This window comes from Macrosteles quadrilineatus, unplaced genomic scaffold (assembly GCF_028750875.1).
Source record: "Macrosteles quadrilineatus isolate MER2022 unplaced genomic scaffold, UCM_ALF_1.0 Scaffold_2__2_contigs__length_208266976, whole genome shotgun sequence".
Classification (NCBI taxonomy): domain Eukaryota; kingdom Metazoa; phylum Arthropoda; class Insecta; order Hemiptera; family Cicadellidae; genus Macrosteles; species Macrosteles quadrilineatus.
In genome coordinates, this window is record NW_026542595.1 from 18,777,617 (window position 1) to 18,793,686 (window position 16,070).

Sequence of the window (16,070 nt, forward strand, 5' to 3'; positions counted from 1 at the left end):
GTCGCCAAATGCAAAACCGACTTGGACCACAATCTATAATTGTAAGAAATTTATATGACCCATAATGAGTCACATCAATCGCAAGCCTGTGCCAATTCTTGTCGCAATCCAAGTGCCCCGGCTTCCATTTGATGGGGGATGGATCAACAGATAAACATTCTTTGCATGATTTGACTACGCAGTCAACGTCCTGTTTACTAAACTCAACGGCTGGGTAACAACGCCTAACTGTGAAAAGAGTTCGATTAACACCAAAGTGATGCAGACCATGGATTCTTTTGACCAACTTTTGTTTATCCTCATCCTCTTCTTCACCCATCATTGCAATACTGGTCTTTTCCTCCTCTTCTTCACCCATCATTGCAATACTGGTCTTTTCCTCCTCTCTTGCCAACCACTTTTTAGGAACTCTCGTCAGGCGATCTGCTTTGTTAAATTGCGATTTAACCAGATCCATCCTCACCTTAAGGCCACATTCTGATATGAGGTCTTTTAACAAACCCAACCGTCTTCTTACAAGAGCTTCACCCATCCCATGTGTTTTAATACGTCGGTCTCCTGTTAATATGGATGTTACCCAAGCATAAACGGTGGCCGAATCTGTGACCAAGTATAACTCCTTCAAATTCCATTTCAAAGCTAAGTTCACTCCTTTCAACAAAGCCTCTAACTCAGCTAAGTTAATATGCGCCGAATCATCTTCTTTCCTTAGCCAAGACGCGTCCTCAACTATTTCACCATCAATTTCAATGCAAATACCGATCGCCAAGCTGCTAGCATCACACCACACAGTTCCTTTGTCACTAGATGACACTGCCCATTTTCCAAACACAGGATCCTTTTCTTTTACGCTTTCCATTATATCTCCTAACATTATCTTGATTCGGTTGCCCACCACATCGTCCCATTTCAAATCTGTCAATTGCCTCTTAAGAAAACTGCATGCTGGTCGAAGCCAACCAGCCACCGGGAAATGTCCGATTAACTGCCCACACAAGGAGTACACATCCCTCTTGGTCTCAATTTTATCCAAAGCTTTTATCTTGTTGTCTCTGGTCCACATCAACTTGCCATCTCTTTTTGAGACGTTAAGCCCCAAAACCCTACTTCCATCAAGTGGCTCCACTGGTTTCGCTGACAGCCCATATTTTTCCAACAACTTCTTTACTACATCACCGCCAACAATGTTCTCATTCACCACTATGTCGTCAACATAAGAGTCCGTAGCACTTCGGACTATTGGGTCCATTGACAGCACTTTATTAACAATTTTGCTCATTATTTTCGGTGCGACATTTAGACCAAACCCGAGTCGTGTTAGACAATAATTCTTATCCTTAAATCGGACCACTTGGAATTTCCATAAATGAGGAGCAATATGGATTCGGAGATATGCCTTACGAAGGTCGATAGTGCTCACATGTTCTCCTAGCTTTCTCCACATCCTTAGCTTTTCCCCACAAACCTCACTTTCTTCTGTATGGCTTGAAACATACTGATTTAATTCCCTGTAATCCATTACAGGTCGCACTTTGTCCTTGTTATGTTGCACGACCGCCATTAAAGGAATTAAGCCATCAAACTCCCCGTCATAAGGCTGGAGCCAACCGTCTCTTATCCAATCATGCACTTCAGCGTCAAACGCCTCCCTTGCCTCTTTTGAAATTGAGTATGAAGGTACTTGGTTATTTATCTTAGGTGTTTTACCGCCATCTTTCCAATTCCATTCAACGGTCCATTTTCCATCAACAAATTTCGCATTAAAGTCACAATCATTAATAGCGATCTCATCGTTGCCATTCTCCAAGGTTTCCTTCACGCACAACTCCTTCTTGGCCTCAGCCATCGCTCCGATATCAACGTCCCTGAACGTAATAGTGCCATCTCCATCAATAGTGACACCTCCCATTGCAGTCACTGCATCCATCCCTAGAAGCATCTGATACCTTGGCAATACACTGGCAACCAAGCAACTCAGTTTGAGCGGAACACCTCTTATCAAAACTTGTAACATACATGTCATGTTACACTCAACTGATTCTCCATTCATTATCATAATCCTTTGACTTACTGGCTTCAGTTCTACTCCATATTTCACTAAACTAGGTGACACAATGCTCCTTGAACAACCTGAGTCCAGCAAGGCACAGCATTTAAAACCCGACACACTTATTGTTAATGTAGGGAGTTGCGCTGAAGAAATTGGGCCACCCGCGCAACATAAGGCAGCCCCATTCACTCGTTTTTTGGAATTTGTGAACATTTTGAGGCATAATGTCCTACCTCCCCACACCGGTAACAGGTTACTTTTGACTCACGATTTAGATGGGGACACGAACGTGCTACGTGGCCTTCCCTCTCACAAACAAAGCATTTTTTAGACCACTGTTTACCAACTTTAAAAACTTTGGCATTAGCCTGTGCAACCGCCCCAAAGTTTGACTCACTGCCCAACAGATTCCTAGCTCTTGTCATTACATCCGACAACTCCATGCTTTGAAGAGAACACGCAGCTTTCAACTGGGTTTGAGTATCTTCTAGCAAGCCATGTACAACTGCGCTCTTAATCCACTCATCAGATACAAAAGGGTCCACCAATTTTGCCAATCTCTTCAAATCAGAAGCATATACATCTAGTGACTCACCGGGAAGTAGACGCCTAGCTGTAAATTCTGCATAAGCCTGAAAACAGTTCGCAGAAAAGGCCTGCAGCAATGCATTGGTGAGAGCCTCATAGTTACTCTTTACATTTTCTGCTAGCCCGTCATATACAGAAAATGCTCCTCCAGCCAAAAATAGGGGGAGAACTGTCTGCAAGTCTTTCACCTTTTGGAGCTTACATACCAATTCTAGTTTCTTTAACCACTCACTAAAATCACCACTTCCATCATACTGCTTAATCAAGTCTGAGAACTTAACACCAGTACCTGACATTATGCCGAAATAGCTTGTAATTAAATCAACATGCAAATTAAAAAAATAATTAAGATATTTAATGCTTTAACAAACTAACATTTTTTTACACATCAGAACAATCCAACTCTGGTAAATATTGATTTCTCCATGACTACAAGAATCAATAAAAATCATCCAAAGATAAACAAATAAAAATGTTCACAATATCAAACAACTGATGACTAATTTATATCACAAGCACAGATTCCAGATTTGAAACGTTATGGACATGTTGAGAATAAATCAAATCATCCTCGGTCCTACCTGATAAATACACAGGCAGGGAAGATCAGAAGGAACAGGAGACATATAATAGCTGTGCATAGGCCTATTGAAAATGGTGAAAATAGATTTGAACACCAATACCAAGAAGCCCAAGGAACTGAAACTGATGCTGGACATAATTACAATAGCAATGAAAATGACAGACCTAAAAGAAGTGTAAAACCACCTCGTAGATACAGTGATTCAGATTTTTATAAATAAACTAAAAAAAAGAGAAAAGAGAAGATGTGCTGTTTGGTATTTTTATAATTGTTATCATATGTTGCATATTTGATGTTTGTTTTTATTGTATTGTTGTTTTGAGCTTGAGGACTTACTTTTGGGATCTTGGCTAATAAAGTATCTATGTTTAACTGTGGTGTGAGTTTTACCTTTCACTTCACTTTGGCCAGAGGTGGTTCTCCGTTTTAATCTTTTAAAATAGCTGCGAATCTGTATAGGTAGCATCATTGTAGCGGCGGAAATCACGTACTTTGTCTTTTATTATGTACATAAGAATATCACTTGACTCCTTGGAGCTTTTGTCCCAAAAAAATTCCTGTCACGGTCTTAAAAGATTGGACAAATGTGTTGGCGTTTTCAAGGTGTGGCCCTATTTCTCGCATGAGATTTTCATTAAATTTTTTGTTTAACATTTGTTTTATACGCTGTTGCTTTCCAGAATTGAACTGTTACAGATTGGGAGTTTCCAATAAGTTTTTGAAAGTATGGTGAATTCTGCAAATGAGGTAACAAACCTTTTCTTAATGGCAATAAATAGTAACAATTGAACTGTCTCGGTCAGTCTTTTCTTGCTTAAAATGTAAGCCACCATTACAACGTTCATTTGTCCGAGTTTGGATGGGTCTATACAGTAGACTATAGTAACGCCGCTATTGTTCCATCCGTCAATCGTTCCAATGGGAGGGTGATGCAAGCGGTCACTTTCGTGTTCCCTCCGGCCACTCACAGTTCTATATCTTTTTTATAGGTGGCATTTAATTTTAAATTCAAATAAAATACAAAAGTTAACCAAACAGAAAACAAAACTTCAAAGATTACATGATAAAATGGTAAGGTGGGCAATTGCACTGTGAATAAGCAGTTTTAAACATTCACTTTACTATTCTGAACTGTAACCAAAACTACATGATAAATGGATCAACATTACAAACAATTTGTTGTAAAGTCTTAAATATAAATAGAAATACTTTATTAATGAACCAGACTTAGTAAACAGATGTTAAAATGTAAATATTAATTCCGGCTTTGCTCTGGAAGTAGTAGTTCCTGTATTGAACTATTTCAAACTATGTCTATATGTTTAGTTGTAAACAAAGTAAATTGAGTTTAATCCAAGGATGACTGATAGCGCCACTGTTCTGAAACTTTGGCCCTTAACTGTTCTTAAGTGAAGCCCTTTCTTAATATTCTGAGACGTATTTCCACATCTACGTGAAAATACTTTTAATTTGTCACATCAAACGTTAAAATCCATTAAGCTGTTATCGAGTTATGACTGTAAAAGAAAATTAATATATAGTACTTTATAATAGTACGTATTAATATATAGATACTTTAATACTTTCTTATGAAATGGCGACCATACAAAGTAGGTATTTTAAGCCAAGTATGAATGTAGATAATATTAAGGATCTATTATAGTCCGTGAGGTAGGCGAAGGACTCTAAGGGATTACAGCCCTCATACACAGAGAGACACACATACACACACACACACGGTTCATGTGCCGTGGGGTAAGTAGGGCCCTGCTTGCGAGTGCGCATGCGTTGGTGGAAGGGACGTTAATCCCTCAGAGTCCTTCACCAACCTCACGGACTATAGGAATAATGTCCATATTATGTTATGTTTTGTAATCTATATCTATAAAAGAGGAACTATGTATGTATATATATATACTAGCTGTACCCACGGGATTTGCCCCGTTTATCTTCATAAGTGAGCTCGTCACTCACTCACTCACTCATCACTAATTCTCCCACTTCCCATTTACCTATGAGGCTGAAATTTGGTACACTGATTCTTTAGGCATTAAATAGGAAAACTAAGCTGTTTTTATTCTGATCGGACTCTCGGGCTCCGCCCCAGTGGCTCTGGAGTTTCCCATGTTAACCTTATGAGTACTCATATTTAAAATAAGTACTCATAATTTAATGAATCTTAACAGATGATTCAATTAAACAAGTTGTTCTGTTCTATGATGTTCAATAGCATTACAGTTACAAGGATTAGTCTACCAACAGGGTGCAGCACTATTTTTTTTCGAATTTATGACTACAGCCAATTTGCAACCAAAAGGTGAGTGAGCGTAGCGAACGAACTTCAACCAGGACGTGATTGAGCAATGCGAACGAGCTCACTTGTAAAGTTAAACGGGGCAAAACCCGCGGGTACAGCTAGTATATATATATGTATAAAAATATATATAAAGATATATGAATTTGAACGGATGGTGTTTTTGGCCTCTAGAGACCTCAAAACAAACTAAATAAATTGGTCCCGCGTCAAGGTCTTACCATGAGTACTACGGTAATAGCTTATTCCCTATATGGGAAATTCGCTAAAAGCGATATTTCAAAACTAATAACAGTCACAATTTCCGATGACTTAAAAGAGTCAACTCAAAGATAGGCCCAATGTATTCAATCCTTCACTCCAGTTATCAAAACTGGAAACGAACTCACTCTGAAAACGAACGCTCACTCCACTCCAGTTATCGAAACTGAAAACGAACTCACTCTAGAAACGAACGCTCTTGTGTGCATCATGTGTTTACTATGAACAGCTGTAATTAATACATATTATTTGTCTGTTTAAGTAAACAAAATCTTTTCTTCATAAGAAATACATTGGGATTTTGATGGCCTGTGGGGCAAAGCCCGAAGACTTTTATAACAGGAATTGGTGAAAGGGGGCGTCTACACAAAAAGTACTTAATTTTGACACCTCGTTTGTAAAAATCCGTCCATTATTAACGGAGGAGTAGTGTTTTGTAGAAATCACCTTCACGTATTATATATAAGGATTGTTATTTTATGTAAACTGTAAACAGCATTGTTCAATGAATACTTTTAAAGATATTTGGGAATTTAAATTTAATTGAATTCACCTTACGTGACTGTAATACAATTTAAAGCTCTAATTATAGATACTTATAGTTACAGTATAGTTCAAAGAAAAAATAACAATCCTAAAGCCCCGTCTCCACCAACCGAATATGTCCGCTGAACACTGTTCGCGAACATAAAAAACGGACGAACATGTTCGACGGACATTTTACACAGTACATCTACACAGCGTCGTTGTTACTTAGAATGCAGAGCAGCTGCTTATTTGCTCGCGTCCATTTGTCGACCTCCTCGTCAGTGGCAGAGACAACTGTTTAGAGGAAGAAATGAGTGCAGTGATTTTTCTGCAGAACTGACAGGGAGCTGCTTATTCACGAACTTTACAAGGGTGTGTAGTGAGGATTTCAAATTACTTATATTACTGATTGGGCCAACTATTTCGAAACAGGATACTAATTATCGCAATGCTATAATTAACTATAATTAACCAAAACTTTTTGACAATCAATCAAAATAAGAATACAAAAATCTGTGTCTTAAAAAAACATGAGCACTTCACTAGAAACAATGAAAAATGCTACTATACGAGAAGAAACGTGATTTCGACTAAAATGTTCGTTCTAGGAGCGAACTTTTACAGCCAACATCCGGTACCCACCATGACGGTCAGAATGTTCGAAAAAGCATCTCCACCAAACCAACAACGAACAATGTTTAGCTGAAATACAAAATGTCCGTCGAACACTATTTGACAAACATGTTCGGTTGGTGGAGACGTGGCTTAACATACTGCAGTTTGGTTATACAATTATTATTACCAAGTGAGAAGGGGATGCCACCTAAATGCATATTTTAACCTAAGTATGAGTGAAGGTTGAGTGTATGGAGTGAGGTGATCTTTGTAGATGTATTGTTGGCTATGATCAGCTGTTTCATTATCTAGAATCATTTACTCAATTCCCAATGATCAGGGACAGCTGGGTCCAGTTTCGAACCATCAAAAAGCTACAGACATTTCTCAGGATCGATCTAGGAACCTTTTGATTGTTAGGCGAGCACTATAACCACTCAGCTTCCCAACCGGGTTATTAAATAAGAATGGTGCAAAACTAAATGGTTGGTACGTCTGTTACTATGATTTCAAACAGCTGATTGTTACAAAAATGTAAAGTGTAAGTTTTTATGTTGTCAACAGTTCTTACAGTATGTAACAATGATATACCTCTGCTGTGCAAGTTTCTTATTGTGTTATTCATACTTTCATCAAAATCATAATTTGTCCTTTATTTTAGCTGAAATTCAAGAAAGAAATAGAATTTTACAACATTGCTTTGCCCCAGTACCACAGTATTCAAGAAAGAAACAAATTACCCAAGCTGAACATATTTCCTCACTTTTATTTTGCATCAGAAGAATTCATTGTGCTTGAAGACCTACACTCAGACGGCTACATTGTTCAGGACAGTCTGTGAGTGTGTATTCTTACATATATAATTCATTGTATCAGTATCAGTAGTCATTTTTTATTTCTCATTTGCACCTTATAAAAGATCATTTTGTTGGAGTGGTTGGTTTTAAATTGAAAAATTAGAGTCTACTGTTCTTAAAACTCTTTTGTCAGGACCGATCTAGGAACCTTTTGTTTGTTAGGCGAGCACTATAACCACTCAGCTTCCCAACCGGGTTATTAAATAAGAATGGTGCAAAACTAAATGGTTGGTACGTCTGTTACTATGATTTCAAACAGCTGAATGTTACAAAAATGTAACAATCCTAAAGGGAAACACGGTGGTCGCTGGGGACCTCTGCCTTGAAAAATATTTCCAAAGAAATTTTTTTTCCCTCTTGTAAAGTGAATTTCACTGATAATCGAAGGCAGTTTGATTGTTGTAGAAAGCTTTTATTCTTGCAATCAGCAAAAGCATCTGCCAAAGACTGAACGATTTTAAGTAACACCAATATATAACGTGTGCCCGCGACAATGACGAATCAGAATACTTTATTCTTGAACATAGAGTACAGAATAGGCGTCAAACATTACAGAGATTTAATTATAAAATAGCATAAAGTTGTTGGGCTTTGAGGCGCTGTCGGTAGTGATGGTTATTACTATGAGGGTTGTTTAGTCCTCACTGGAACATCGGTGAAGTTCTCCAGTTCACGAACTCCTCAACTGTGTAGAATGGTCTCTCCACAAGCCAAGCCAATAAGCGTTGTCTGGTGCTGCTTATGCTGGGGCCTTTTATTGTCTCTGGGAGCAGGTTCAGGAACTTCGCTCCCATGTAGGAAGGCTTTTCTTCAAAAAGAGTTAGATGATGGACTGGAAGTGTGTAATTCATAGCCTGTCGGGTGTTATGGCTGTGCCTATCCATACCTCGTTGGAGCTGTAGCCTGCTTGCGTGAGTAGCCACAGCTAGGATGTACAGGCTTGTAATCGTTAGGATTTTTAGCTCACGGAATTCCGGTCTGTGACTTTCTCTTTTGTCCATGTCTGTTAATATTCTTACTGTTTTTTTCTGGTAGATAAGCACATGTTGGAGGTTTTTTTTTTTTTTTTTTTTTTTTTTTTTTTACAGAGGGCCAGGCTTACAAGTCACCATGGGATTGCATCGCAGCTAGAACAGCTTATTGTGCACCCTCGTTCACAGGTCCTCATTCTCCGTCAAATCCCAGGTCCTTGGTGAACCGTGAGAGCCTTTTGACTATGATAACCTGTTCTTCCCTTTGATCTCCCATCAATAAGCCAAGGGATCTCGTACGCAGACCTTGTAGGGCTGGGCACATAAATATACCTTCACAGCTTTCACAAGGTCTCTGGCTGGGGCAAGCCGTAGCGAGATTTCCCTGAAAGGACTCAGCTCCTGAACTTGCTTGACCAGCCAATCCTTTGTGGCTGCCTCCCCACCTTTCTTCCTGGAGGCTTCATTAGAGTCAGCTTTGGGGGTACCACCCTTGCCCTGCTTTTTCCCATCATCCTAGTTCCCGGAGGAACTGGCTTTGCAGGCAGCAGAGAATTAGGGTGCTTGGCAGCCCACACCAGCCTCCTCTCACTTCTGGATAGCACCTTTTCGCCTTTGGCTAAAGCATCCGCTATCCTCCGGCTTTGCAACTCACCCCTGGAAAGTCGTTTTTCGTACAAGGGATCTCATACGCAGAACTTGTAGGGCTGGGCACATAAATATACCTTCACAGCTTTTACAAGGTCTCTGGCTGGGGCAAGTAGTAGCAAGATTTCCCTGAAAGGACTCAGCTCCTGAACTTGCTTGACCAGCCAATCCTTTGTGGCTGTGTCAGCACAGCCTCCACGTTTCTTCCTGGAGGTTTCATTAGAGTCAGCTTTGCGGGTACAACCCATGCCCTGCTTTTTCCCAGCATCCTAGTTCCCGGAGGAACTGGCTTTGCAGGGACCAGAGTTAGGGTGCTTGGCAGCCCACACCAGCCTCCTCTCACTTCTGGATAGCACCTTTTCGCCTTTGGCTAAAGCATCCGCTATCCTCCGGCTTTGCAACTCACCCCTGGAAAGTCGTTTTTCGTACAAGGGATCTCATACGCAGAACTTGTAGGGCTGGGCACATAAATATACCTTCACAGCTTTTACAAGGTCTCTGGCTGGGGCAAGTAGTAGCAAGATTTCCCTGAAAGGACTCAGCTCCTGAACTTGCTTGACCAGCCAATCCTTTGTGGCTGTGTCAGCACAGCCTCCACGTTTCTTCCTGGAGGTTTCATTAGAGTCAGCTTTGCGGGTACAACCCATGCCCTGCTTTTTCCCAGCATCCTAGTTCCCGGAGGAACTGGCTTTGCAGGGACCAGAGTTAGGGTGCTTGGCAGCCCACACCAGCCTCCTCTCACTTCTGGATAGCACCTTTTCGCCTTTGGCTAAAGCATCCGCTATCCTCCATCTTTGCAACTCGCCCCTGAAAAGTCGTTTTTCGTTCCTTTCCGGTTTCTGCGAGCTTGTCGTCATCGTCAGATTTCAGTAGACCTTCCTCCTCCATTTGGGTCAGATTGTCTACATTGTTCTGACGAATACCGGGTATCTAAGTCCACCTCCCCAGTGACCCGATTAGAGAGGTAAGGGGTGCGTACGACTGGGTTACCCCTGGTTCCCAGAAGGCTCTGTTAAGACACTGAATATTAGGCCCCCAGTGCCACAAGGCTCTTGGCACGGATCGCATTACACCTTAGTCTAGGGCCCCCCTCACTTGGTTCTGTAGGTGGACCAACACCCAGTGGCAGAAGGTAGCTCTCCGCAGCTAACAAGTGAGAGTTGGGGTTTAGGTTGTGGCCAATCTGCCGAACCAACCCCGCATGCGAGGTTTGGCCGGAATGGCGCGAAATTTTTTCCCACTCACTAAACTCTCATACCTTCCCACGTTGGAGGTTGGTTGCCGATGAGTTTCCCCATACTTCAAGGCCATATTGAAGATGTGATTCAAACAGTGTTGTTATAGTGGTAGGCAATCTTGGCTATGTTGGTGTCACTTATGGTTTTTATCCTTCTTATCACGTAGACACTGCTATTCAGCTTACTACACAGGCTGTCAATATGGGGGGTCCATGTCAGTTTCTGGTCTATTATTAAACCTAAATACTTTGCTTCTTCTGGGCCTTCGATGTCTGGGATCCTGCATACCCCACCATTTCTCCTGCCAAAGACCAGTTGTTGTGTTTTCTCTTCATTAACTATTAAGCTGTTGTTTTGGCAACATTGTATTGCCATGTTTATGGAAACAAACAAGCTGATTTCAAGGGCTTCAGGGTTTTTCCCCCCAAGGAGGAGTACGGTATCATCTGCATACATAAAAGTCTTGCTGTAGTCTTCCAAATAGTGAGGGAGATAATTTGTAAACGAGATGAAAAGGATGGGGCCCAGCACAGAACCCTGTGGAACACCCCTTACTACAGGTAATAACTTTGATCTTACTGTTTGTGTAGATCCCTTTTCAGTGTATTTGAGTTCAACCATCTGACTTCTTCCAGTTAAATAGCTCTTGGACCATTCTGCAGTTTTCCCACCAATTCCAATTTTTCTCAACTTGTTACATAGTTGTGTATGATCTAAGCAGTCAAATGCTTTGCTTAAATCAAGTAAAATTGCGGTTGGTATGTTTCCTTCTTCTAGATTATCTATTACATATTCAGTTAGCGCTATTATGGCAGATGTGGTTGATTTTCCCTGTACAAATCCATGTTGATGTGGTGTGAGCAGTTCATTGGATGATAGGTGTTGAAGAAGTCTGTTTAGTATTATTTTTTCGAATATTTTGGAGAATGTGGAAATTAATGAAATTGGGCGGTAGTTCTTTGAGTCCAGATGGTTTCCTTTCTTGAATTTTGGGTATACCTTTGCAATTTTAAGTCGACTTGGGAAGATTCCTTCTTGGAAAGAACGGTTGATGATGTATGTTAACGGTCCAGCAAGTTCTTCTTTACATTTTTTTTAGTAGACTGGCGGATATATCATCTACTCCAGCAGATGTTTTATTTTTTTAGGGTGTTGATCACTAAAGTCAGTTCCTGCTCGTTTGTTAACTGAAGAGACATCTCAGGTGTCTGACAGTGTACCTCTGTGATTTCAGCTGGCTGATTTTGGTTTTGGGGATTTTGTGCAAGGGTGTCATTGGCTATGTTAACGAAGAACTCATTAAGATGATTGGCAACATTTTGAGGATTGTTGGTTTTGAGGCCATTTATTTCAAGTGTGATTGATTGTTCTGATGTGTCTCGAGTCGGCTTTCTTTCTCTGTTGATGACCCTCCAGAGTGCTTTGGTTTTATCATCAGCTTGCTGTATTTGGACTGCTGTGGCCTGTTGTCTTAGTGTCTTCAGTTTCAGGTCATAATCTTTTTTCTTGTTTGACATTGTCATTTTGTCCTCTTCTGTTCCACTCAGTAGGTATTTGTTCAAAGCCTGTAGAAATTCTTGCTTTAGTACCTCAGCTTCATGGTTTGCTATAAGACGTTTTCTGTTTTTTTCCCTTGACTTTACCATTGGGCAGGTTTGGTTAATAGCTCCTGCAATAATCTTGCTGAAGTTACGATAGGCGTCCTCTGGTTGATGTTCATTGAAGACACTTTCCCAGGTTTCTTGGGCAAGAATAGATTTTAGAGTTTATTCCTCTGGTTGAATTTCCTAGAATTGAAGGTTTGATTCTGAGCTTCTGGGGCAGAGGTATTTATTTTACAGAGCTGTGCTGTGTGGTCTGAGAGTCTGGCATTGAGAACGTCAACCTGAATATCATCATTGCCTAGGTTTGTGCAGACACAGTCAATTGAGCTTATTGTAGTAGGTGTTATTCTTGTAGGAGGCAGGGGGAGCCGTATCATATTGTGGCTAAGAAGAACTTCGTTCAGTTTTCTCATTTCAAGGTTTGGCTCCAAGCAGTCTATATTGATATCACCTATGAGAATAACTTGATTTTTCCATGTTTGTGTTTTTTTCAGGGTTTCAGAGATGATATCCAAGGATGAGTCTAGGTTTCCTTGGGTTCTGTAGATGTCAACAACATGTACGTTTTTCCGGCCCTGTTTTATTTTCACAGATATTAGCTCACACTGTAGTTCGATGCTGAGGTTTGTTATATATGTAGGTACAATGGTGTAATTAGCATTTATCAATGAAGCTCACGATTTATCCATGACCACAGGAGATGTTCATGATTTCATCGGGATCGCTGGAGACAATGATGATGCATCGGCGATCGTGCAAGCAGATGCTCACTATTTCTTTGTGAACGTGAAATATGCGTCCAAATTTTTTTTTTCTGCATGAGATATTCACAATGACCTTGTGATCGCAATAGATGTTCTTTATTTTGCTATGAAACCCAGGAGACGCTTACAATTTTGTCGTGACCGAGAGCGGTTTTGTTTATTTTCAATTTAGCTTTGTGTTCATAATTTAGCCACAATTGAAGTAGTTGTTTTAAGCAATTATAGTATAACAAATCATACAATATTATTAAAAAAAACAATACTTTCCTCAGCAACCGATTGGACCTACTAACCAAAAGTAAAAAAAGTTTGCCCACATATTACCCCTAATATTATTAAGAAATAAAATAAAATAATTTATTGGCTAGTCTTATATTAGCTGATCGGATAGTTGAAAACAAGGGGATCAAGTTTATCTAGTTGATAACACATTCATTTCTAACCCCCCCCCCCCCCAAGCTCCAGCTACCTAGAATAGAGGGGCTCCTACGGTGAGGGCTGCCAGGGGTCGTACATTCATACTAAAACATTATACTACTTACGTAATATTATGTTGAATATACGATTATATTAGCCTAATTTAATTTAGCTACACAATTTAATATTAATAAGGGCTATACAAATTAATTTAAAACTAAATATTTTACTTATTTATTTATTTATTGACGTAAAGCTCCATTTTACTTGTGCATACAAAGATGAATGTATTTAGAAATAAGGGAAAAAGTTTGTTTTAATACTTTACCTAACCCGCCATGTTAAAACGCTCTTACTACACTTTAAATAGCTATAATGTTGGCCGATTTGCATGGGACTAACTTGAAAATATGTGTTTTATGATAACTTTAAATATATTATTTCTGGTATAATAATATTTAACTTCTGATACGCCTGTTCCACCCTCTTGGTCAGGTAGTTTGCCTAGGTTCAGAAGTTAAATATCATTATATCAGCCGGACATCGTGTAAAGAGACTCGCCCAACGCCGTATGCGCTCGCCGGATCGTGTGAAAGGGGCCTTAGTCCGTAGGTTTGCTGCGGCGGGGTTATTTTCTTTTATATCTACACTTGTGGCATTTATTGTAAGTTTTTTTGTATGGGATCGGTCCAAACCCTGGTCTTGTTAATATCTTGCTCACTTAGGCAATAAAAGTGAAGCACTGAAAGAATAAAAAAACTTTAAATTGATTTTGGGTTAGCAGAAAATACTCTAATGTTATTATAAAAAGTTAGAAAAACCATGGAGCATGTCAGCTTGGTTACCGAGACAACACAAACTATCCTCTAACCAAACTGTACAGAAGCCATTTCCACCTCAATATTTGCCAGCTTTTATTTTTTTTTTTAATTTTGTTCCAGACTTGACAAAGAGCAATGCAAACTTGTGCTGCAAGAGCTTGCTAAATTCCATGCCACTGGGATAGCCTTGAAACTGTCAAATCAAAACATTTTTGAGGAAAAGCTTGCTTCAGTGTGCGTTCCAGCCCTTCAAAATGATTCCAATCCTGATAAGGACAAAATCAACTTGCAGTTGAGATTGGACATAAGAAACAAACTGAGCTCTAATGATGATTTGAGGATCTTTACAGAGGCTGTGGATACACTTTTGTGTGAAATTGACAAAAAAAAACTTCCGACTCCTGTAGAACCTTTTTCAACATTACTCCACAATGATCTGTGGAGAGGAAACATAATGTTCAAAAATTTGTCGAGTGATGGAGTCAGTGTTAAGTTCATTGACTTTCAGACTGTAATAATGAATTCACCAGCTCGAGATCTGGTTTACTTTTTATTCTCATCTGTTGAAAGTGGTGTCTTGAGTGAATTCCCTGATCTCATAAAATGTTATCACCTTTCTTTGGTACAATACCTATCCCATCTAGGGGTGGATGTATCTGAGTTTTCATTTGATAAATTAATGTTTGAAGTAAACCGTTATGGGCCATCAAAGTTAAAGCATTTACTATTACTGTTCAAGACATTGTGTTCTGTTAAAGATGGGGAGTCAACATTTGAACAATATCTTTATAGGACTTTGTTTCTATTTAAAGACAGGTGTTGGTTGTAAAAGGGATATGCTTATTCTATCTACCACAACAATTCCTGCAGGAGCAGTTTTGGTGGGTCATTGGAAGACACTAAACATTGAACATTTTTTAGCCCTGACTAAAAATCGGGTTACATTTTTACTACTCGTAATTCCATGAAAGCACCAGTGTAGCACCGAGCAATTTTATAAAGGGTTATATTGTAATGTTTTGCGGTAAAAATCTCTTTGTATATGAGCAGTTGTATTTATCACATTCCTAAGTAAAGTAATAACCGCTAAGTTTTTTATATGCCCAAGGTATTCATAGAAATGTCCTTTTCTTTTGTAAAATCTATATATAAAGCCAAAAGTACCCATGAACTTTTGAGAAAACTACAAGTCACACCCCCATAAACCATATATTTAAAATGTTCGTCATGACGAGAAACCTTGCGCAAAACTATCCATTATTTCTTAAACTGCCCTAAAAAGTCGTAATTGCTTTCCAAAGGGAACTTTCCATAAACCTAATAATGTTAAAAATACCTCAGCTGTATTCATTTGTATGTTATTCTTTCAATTTATTACCTTATTAAAATCAGGTGAGATTATTTTTTGTATTACTGTATTCTGTTTTGCTTATTTCAGCTCAACCTAACCAATCAATAGTTTTATTAATACTTATGAAGTGAAAAGGGGTGAAGCCCGTGGGTAACAACTATTATTTTTTAAATGTTTTAGTATAGCCTACTGTCAATGGTTTGTTATAAGAGTATTTTGTTAAAATTTTTCTTATTAATTGGTGATTGGTTAAACTGTCATGGCTACTCGGCATCCCATAAGGCCAATGTTAAACACATTAAAATTAGATTTAAGGTTTTTAACAAAAAACTAACTTCTTCAATTCAATTCAATTCAAAACTTCTTTATTCATCTCTTGTACAAAATACATTGAATAGTGTCCACAGTTCAGCTGCAAGTAGGCCTAATATTTATTAAATACATTTCTAACCTAAGAATA

At 39.2% G+C, this 16,070-nt stretch overlaps 1 protein-coding gene across 2 annotated transcripts in view; it reads left to right on the top strand.

Moving 5' to 3' along the window:
• The window catches only part of LOC128986473 (uncharacterized), a 42,738-nt gene extending 27,061 nt beyond the window's left edge, over nt 1–15,677 (top strand). For both annotated transcript variants that reach the window (XM_054406868.1, XM_054406867.1), the window contains 2 exons: nt 7,601–7,776; nt 14,380–15,677. In XM_054406868.1, the coding sequence (XP_054262843.1) occupies nt 7,601–7,776; nt 14,380–15,088 (885 nt within the window). In that variant the 3' untranslated portion in view covers nt 15,089–15,677. The remainder of the gene's footprint in view (nt 1–7,600; nt 7,777–14,379) is intronic.
• Nucleotides 15,678–16,070: the final 393 nt, after the last annotated feature.